This window comes from Spinacia oleracea, chromosome 6, assembly GCF_020520425.1.
Source record: "Spinacia oleracea cultivar Varoflay chromosome 6, BTI_SOV_V1, whole genome shotgun sequence".
Lineage (NCBI taxonomy): Eukaryota > Viridiplantae > Streptophyta > Magnoliopsida > Caryophyllales > Amaranthaceae > Spinacia > Spinacia oleracea.
Window position 1 is genome coordinate 10,391,921 of NC_079492.1, and position 7,685 is coordinate 10,399,605.

The 7,685-nt window shown below is 34.9% G+C and overlaps 1 protein-coding gene and 1 long non-coding RNA gene across 2 annotated transcripts; both read left to right on the forward strand.

The window, feature by feature from the left end:
• The first annotated feature begins 15 nt into the window (after positions 1 to 15).
• Positions 16 to 6,091, forward strand: LOC130462910 (uncharacterized). Its single transcript, XM_056831892.1, has 9 exons — positions 16 to 79; positions 183 to 401; positions 554 to 796; positions 915 to 1,358; positions 1,548 to 1,811; positions 1,894 to 2,004; positions 3,983 to 4,272; positions 4,380 to 4,565; positions 5,983 to 6,091. The coding sequence occupies exons 2-9, from the start codon at positions 186 to 188 to the stop codon at positions 6,089 to 6,091; spliced, it is 1,863 nt and encodes a 620-aa protein (XP_056687870.1). The 5' UTR covers positions 16 to 79; positions 183 to 185.
• A 93-nt stretch (positions 6,092 to 6,184) lies between these two features.
• LOC130464411 (uncharacterized) lies at positions 6,185 to 7,628 on the forward strand. The gene is made up of 3 exons (XR_008924812.1): positions 6,185 to 6,250; positions 6,344 to 6,442; positions 6,525 to 7,628. It is a non-coding gene; the product is annotated as an uncharacterized lncRNA (long non-coding RNA).
• The last annotated feature ends 57 nt before the right edge of the window (positions 7,629 to 7,685 follow it).

Genomic DNA, 7,685 nt, shown 5'->3' on the forward strand with positions numbered 1-7,685 from the left:
TACTAAGATCAGTATTTTGACAAACAAATGGGAAGAGGTACCTCAAGGTCTTCAAGACACCCTTTGGGATTACATTAAGGTAAGAATAGATCAACTGTTACATTATATGCATCATCCAATTACATGACTAGTGGAAAGTTTTCTACTAATGATTGTCTAATTATTATTGTTTTACCATGTAGACTATGTATCATATTGACAACAATCCACTGAAGAAAAAGTATGTAATGGCACACTTGAGTGACCGGTTTAGGGATTGGAAAGCTAAGTTGGTAAGTGGACATATCACAAAGACAAGAAAAATCTCGCCTAATGCCAAACCACCTTACCTTGTATATGAAGCCATCACTGAAGAAATATGGCAGCAATTTGTTGCAGCTAAGACCACCGATACATTTAAGGTAAAACACAATTCAATGCATGATATATTATGATTACACTGTTATGCATTCGGTAATTAGATGCACCAACAACCTTGCCCACTAATCTTCATCATGTTCAATCATCTACACTTATATACAATCTGCCATACTAATTTCTTCTTTTCTAATAGGAAATAAGCGAGAAGGCACGGAAGAGTCAGTCGCACAATCTGCATCCTCATTTTATGGGGCAAAAAAGCTATTCACAGAAGGAAACTGAATGGGAGGTTGAAGGAAGATACCCTTCAGTCGGAAGTACAGATTCAACCATGAGAAAACGACATCTAAATTGGATTTTTGGCCGGCAAAAGAAAAACGAAAAAGGAGAATATGTTTTCCCTAAAGATGAAGCACGCCTGGTTGGTGAAAAAATAGTAAGTTGCGGTAGTTTTTCCTTTGTACATACACTTTTGTTCGTCGATTAATATATTTATTTCTTGCTAAAAAATGTGTTTTTGTAATTCTTTAATAAATGCATGTGTTTGTCAATAGGACAAGGAGGTTCAGGAAGTCGAGCAAGGAATTTGGACTCCACATAGGCAAGATGATGTCTTATCCCGTTCCCTTGGAAAGAAAGACCGTCGTGGACGTGTGGTTGCAGTTGGAGGAACAATCGGCCATCAAGCATATTGGGGGAAACCGGTTCGAAATAATGGAGAATATGATCATTTCTCACAAGCCGAACTAAAAAAGATTGAAGGCGATTTTGAGGCTAAAATAGAGCAAGTGCGAAAGGAAACTATAGCTATGATGGAAAAGAAAATGGAGGCCGTAGTTGAGGAAAAATTCATTAACTTGGTGACAAAATTAGGTCTAAAATTGCCGGTTGGGATGGAGATTGGAAAGACCACAACCACTACAACCACTACGCGGAGTCGTAGCAACTCACCTTCTGTGGAGCTAGAGCCTAATTCTGACCCATTTGCGGAGTTGAAGGTATGATCTAAGTTGCACTTCTCCTTTTCTGTTGTCATTGCTGTAAATGATATTTTTCTAATTGGTTAAAGTGACATTAGTCAAGGACAAAGTATATATTATATGTATATTAAATTATTCGTAAATTCACTATAGTATTTTACTGTACTTTAGTACTTTACTAATGCTGGGTGTCGAATAATGTTTTAGAGTCCTTTAGCATGTCGTCTGTGCCAACTTGATGATTCCCAACAATTAGTAGTCGTGGCTAGGGGTGTAGCATATCCGTTCAATGCTGAAGATGTAGTACACCATTCTGCAATGAAGCCTGGTTATTTGAAAGTTAGTGTGAACTCATGTGTTCCTGGCTATGAAACTGCACCTCTACCTGTACCCAACTTAGAGATGAAGGATGTTGGGGGAGCCGTAAAAAGTTTCGTCCAATGGCCTAGAAAATTGATTATAGGGGACAAGGTAATTTGTTTAATATTCTAATTTCATGTAATTTTAATATTAATCTCGAAGCATAAATGATGACAATTTGACCTCTTATTAGGAGTTTGTTCCGCGACGCAAGATGAGTAGCGACCAACCGTTAGCGATTAATGTTGCTGTTAGTAGTGATATCGTTGTGGAGCCTGATTCGTCTATGAAGTTGAAGGTACAGGTATAGAGTATGATTTATTTATTTAAACTCTACCATCATTATCCATTCTGCAAAAAAAAAAAAAAAAATTGAAAATCATGTATCAGTATAGCAAACAAAAAGATAATTGCCACTGTTTTTAGTTTCTTAGGCAACCCCAAATTATTTTATGGAGCATGAGCAGTTTTTGCATATAATTTCATATGTTTGCTTCCATTAAGAGATGGGTGCTAATCAAATAAATCACACCATCCTGTAAGATTGAAGAATTATCTGGGGTTATGAATGTGAGAATTCTGTGAAGTATTGGCAGAATATATACATGTATCAGGTGTCTAAATTTATTTTTCTACCAACCTGGAAAGAGAAGTTAATGACCTTGGTGGTGTAGTATACTTGTATATGTATATGTTTTGTTGGCTCATTCAAGGTCAACTCTAAATTAGAATTCCAATTTCTTTGTTTACTATATGGCAAAGTAATTGAGAGTTTGTATTGGTGGGATAGTTCAGATAAGGGGTTTGCATCCTATCTTTCCTGAAATAGGTACTGTCACACATATAGTCAAACACCAGATTTTTTTTCCTGGATTTGGGACTTTATCTCAAGCATAAATTCACTTACCTAAGAGATACTGTTGCAGAATTATGGTATAATTATAATTCCAATGCAACTGAACAAGTTTTAGAGTTAGAGGTTAACTAATATTACTATTCCTAAGTCTTAGTGGTTTAGTTAGCCTAGATTAAAGTTACGTAGGCAGTAGTATTATTATATAGGATTCATTAGAGTTCAATACCTAATTGTTTTAGGATTGTCTTGCGTCAACTCTTGTACTATAAATATGAGCATTGCTCAATCAATACAACTCAAGCTTTTATACACATACCGGAAACAATGTCCTGACAATCTTATAGTTTCATGGTTTTATAACACAATTCAAAACCGATTGGCATACCCATGTTAACCCAGAGTAGCTAATACAAGAGCAAACAATAAACTGAATGAAAATATGGAGCTGGCAAGAGACAATCAGATGGATGTTGGCTACTGTTAAGATAAGAGTTAGACTAGTCTTAAACTACAAATGTTAGTATAATCCTAATATTCTACTATTACGTTATTAGTATGGTATTAGAATGTGGCCTTTGCAAAAATTGTTACTGATTATTAATGGTTTATTATATGCGTTTACATTATTGTTACATCAGTCATTCATCATTCGAGTATCTATTTTGCTAATTCCATGATTTAAAATCCTTTTCTTGATGTGTTCCTTTTATAAGGAGCTTTAGTAATAATCAAAAGTGTCGTAAATGGAATTAGCAAAATTACCTTCAAGCAACATCAGTAGTATCTTGCTTGAGACATGATTCATATATCATAAGGAGTATTTGTTATCAACGCTTAAACAGAGTGAAATTGCAAAACCTAATTAACAACCGGGAATCAAGTTACAAATTGAAATTGATCACATAGAAGGTGCAAAGTTACAGATAATAACCAAATTTAAAGAATTTTTGAATTAAAGTGAGTAATTAACACACCTCCTTGTTCCACCGTCAATGATCGCTTCAATTATATACTCGATCAAAGTGGCAACAAAATTGCCCCAAAAACTGATTCACCAATTGAGGTCAAGTTGAATAATTTCCCAACAATTTTGCTGTTAAAGATTACAATTCCAAAGAGAAGTGTAGACCTTGTAGAATTTTTCTAGGTTTTTAGATGACAGGGGAAGAAGAGAGGAGTACAGGGAGGAAGAAAACGTGTCTAGGTTTCTCGTTCATCAACTTTTTAGGTTTTTATTTGTTTTTTTATTTTCTAATAATTAACTATAGTTAAGCTACTTAATGAAAATAGTAAGGATAATAAGAAACTAAATAGTTTAAGTGTACCATTGGCAATATAATTAGAAGTGAGTGTACTATTGGTAAAAGTCAATAGTAGGAGTGTACTAATGGAAATTTCCCTAATTAAATTGTGCGTTTCTTAACAGGACAAGCGGGATAAGGAAAAAATTGTTGATACTCAAAACACTGTTGAGTTCACTATGGAAAGGACGCCGCTTGTTTCACATAGTGTAATGAAGCATTTGAGTGAGTCATGCAAACGACTCGCTAATATTCTTACTGATCTGCCCCCTGGTGTGGAATCCATATCTTTTCAATTAGATGCTGAGGTATTCGGATACAAGGAAAATTTTTCTAGCTATATCTCAAAGGAGGATGTTGTCCAACTTCTCAGCGGGGCTTGGTTAAATATATCAACCATACAAATATTCATCAGGTCAGATATCTTAAACTTCTTTATTAAATTTTAATAGCTTTATGTTATAGTTATAAAAACTGGACTTTAATATCTAATGGTTATTTTTTCTTGTGCAATATGTTTAGGGCCTTACACGAAAAATGCAAGAACTTGAGTGTTGACTCAATCACATTCATGTGTCCGCAATTGATTTCAGCAACTACATTGTTGGCAAGTTCGGAGAACATAGATGAAGCATGTGAATACATGGCAAGGGTAATGAAAGCAGCTTCCGAAAACAATCAAAAGATCCTAGCCCCATATCATCAGAAGTAAGATAATCTTAACACCTACTCTTGATAGATATAGATTTGTTGGAGTATTATTTTTACATCAAAAGAAATATATTTGTTGTTGGAGTAATATTTTTGACATCAAAATAAATACGAAGTATATTCTTTTCAAATAAACTAAGTTGTCAAAAATAGAAACTCTAATAAAAGGCAGAACAAGTGTAATCACTAATCAGGCCTCATGTTTGGCCTAGGCTTCTTAGGTAGTACATCTCGAGCCAAGCTTTGATAAAGTTAACACCAAAAGCTCACCACCATTGATCTCAGTTTAGTTGAAGCCCTTCCTGCAGCTTGAAATTTTATGTACACTTGAGTAATATCATACATTTGGTAGTTAACTACTGTAATTACCAATGATTGTCCAAAATAAATATTAAAAAAAAGCCGCAAAATTGCCACAGAATTGTCAATTTTAGCTCCCCTGTGGCAATCTGTTAAAAGTGCTATTCTATATCTGTTTAATTAGCATTGCTTGATAACTGCCTCTTCTGTAGTTCTGTGCTATTCTCAACACTATGGTATATACATTGAATGTTTTGTGATATTCTCAACACTATGGTATATACATTGAATGAACACCTGGAACTGAATGTCAGACACCAACACCTCCAGTCACCCGATTGGTTACAAAGAAAAATTAAAGAAAGTAAAAACAAGAGAGAAATTTGGCAGCACTATCTTGTCATGCCTAGAATAATCTATGTTTCTCCCTTCCTTTATATCACTGAACCATGTGTTCTACAAATACCTAGAGCGGCTCAAACACAGTTCGTCTTTCTAGGAGCTCAGATAAAACACTTCTCATTTTATCAACAGATATAGGTTTCAATACGCAACCATCCATACCAACCCTGACATAATTTTCTCGGGTCAACCTGTCCGCACTCCCATTGAGTGCTACAATTAACGCCTTTCATGACGCTTTGAGAACCCTTTTCTTATTTGAACAGCAACTTCAAAGCCATCAAATCGGCATAGACAAATCAAGTAATACCACCCTGTATTCTCGGGAGATAGCTAACAAACATTCCTCACTAGACGCTACAGCCAAGACATCACATCCAACGTGCATCAGAAGTTTTTTTGTCACTGTTCTGCTAACCCTGCACATAAGTCCCCGTAGTATGCTTTAGAAAGTAAATTAGAGCTAAAACATTTGCAAAGGGAACTCGCAGAACCAGTAATAGCCCTATTCCACTGATGAAGCCCACTATAAATGTAAAGAAAAGGAAATATTCACAATAGAGGTTGGATTCAGACTAGAATGATTCTACTCGCAGAACCAGTACGAGTGGTAAATATTATTTCACACGCTATTGACATTCTTATTATTATAGGATTTCCTTTATCATATAAACAATAGCTAATTTTGTTCATTGGTTCTTTAAACATGTAGCAATCATTGGGTGCTTCTTGTGATTTACCCTACCATAAATACGGTTCACGTATTTGATTCAATTAAGAAGAAACGCAGCCTAGCAATAAGAGTGGTATTGGATAGGTAAGTTCATATTTATTTTTTCAACATTTATCTATAAATTGATTAATTTGTACAATTATCTCATAATATTTGTGAATAATGATAATTGAACAGTGCTTTCGAAACTTACAAGGCATATGGTGGGAAAAGTAAAGGTCCACAATTACAATGGGGTGCTGCTGTGGTAAATATCTACAGTTTTTATCATTTCTTTTTTGGAAATTTAATTTAAGTGATGACTTGTTGACCTATGAAATATTAAATTGGTTTTCTCTAGTGTGCTCAACAGGATGGGGGTACTGAGTGCGGGTATTTTACTTCAAGGTTCATGTATGACATAGTCCACTCATATAGTGGAAGTGAAAATCTATTCAAGGTACGAATTTTTTTAAATAAATTTAAGTTAATGATCTCTATAGATATTATATATGTTAACATTGTTTTTTTTCTCTTTCCAGGATTTTAAGGTGACTAAACCTTATACTAATGGGCAAATTCGTGAAGTTTTAACTTGTTGGGCTCTATACTTTTTGGACTTTGTATTCTCCTGAAGTATAGTATTTTGTTAGAATTAAAAGCTACTATTATTAGAAGATATTTACTTGTAACTGTTAAAGCTTATCTTCCATTGCAGTTTTATTTGTTTTGAAATATTTTGATGTTTTGGACAACTTGTAACAGATGTCGTTTTAGGATGATTTTATGGATTTTGAATGGTTAATGATTTTGTATTGGTCATGGGCAATATTTTATGATAGTTGATTTTTTTTTTTTGATTTTAATTGCTTATTATTGGTACAAAATGAAGCGCTTTGGAGATAGATGATGGGATGTGTGGTATACTAGATTGCCTCGTTGTAAATGGAGGTGTTATTCCCTCTTTGTGGAATATTTTTTAAAAATAGAAAAGTTGCATATATTGCTTCGGGCTTACGATTGAGACCAAAGCAATTACTTAAATCAATTGATTTGAATAATTCATAAGTTCGAAGCAATTAGAACTTTTAATGCTTCGAACAATTGATAGGCGCGAAGCAATTGCTAGTACGTTTTAATAGTTGCTACGATCAAATGCTTCGAAATATTGGTAAGTGCAATGCAATAGGAGTCTTAAATGCTTCGCACTTGTGCGAAGCAATTGAATGCCTTCAATTGCATCGAGTCTATATGCTTCGCACATAATACGAATCAATAACCCCTTTTAGGCTCGAAGCAATATCCCTTTTTTGTACTAGTGACAGTTAGGGTCAAACCAAATCGGGTCAAATTAGATATTTACCGGGTCAAATCGGTGTCCGGTGAAATTCAGGTCGAGTCAAATCGGTGTCGGGTGGAGTTTGGGTGGAATCTAACCGGCGACAAGTGGAGTTCGGGTTGGATCAAACTAGTTACGGGCGGAGTTCTGATCGGGTGAAACGGGTGTCGTGTAAAGTAAAATCGGTTACAGATCTGGTTTGGGTCCTGAATTTTCCGGGTCAAACCAGTTCGATTAGAGTTCAAAACAGTTGGTTTTTCGAAGTCGGGTCAGCTTCGGACACCTCTACTTCTGCCTTTCAAGTTGAGTTCTCATCCAACCCTACCAACTTATATATTTATTTTTCTGCAAAAATTAATCAATG

Excerpts from the sequence above, each read along its gene's own strand:
- LOC130462910 (XM_056831892.1), top strand. The coding sequence starts at position 186 with ATGTATCATATTGACAACAATCCACTGAAGAAAAAGTATGTAATGGCA. Across the intron at positions 402-553 it reads AGACCACCGATACATTTAAG|GAAATAAGCGAGAAGGCACG; the intron begins GTAAAACACAAT and ends CTTTTCTAATAG. Across the intron at positions 1,812-1,893 it reads AATTGATTATAGGGGACAAG|GAGTTTGTTCCGCGACGCAA; the intron begins GTAATTTGTTTA and ends ACCTCTTATTAG.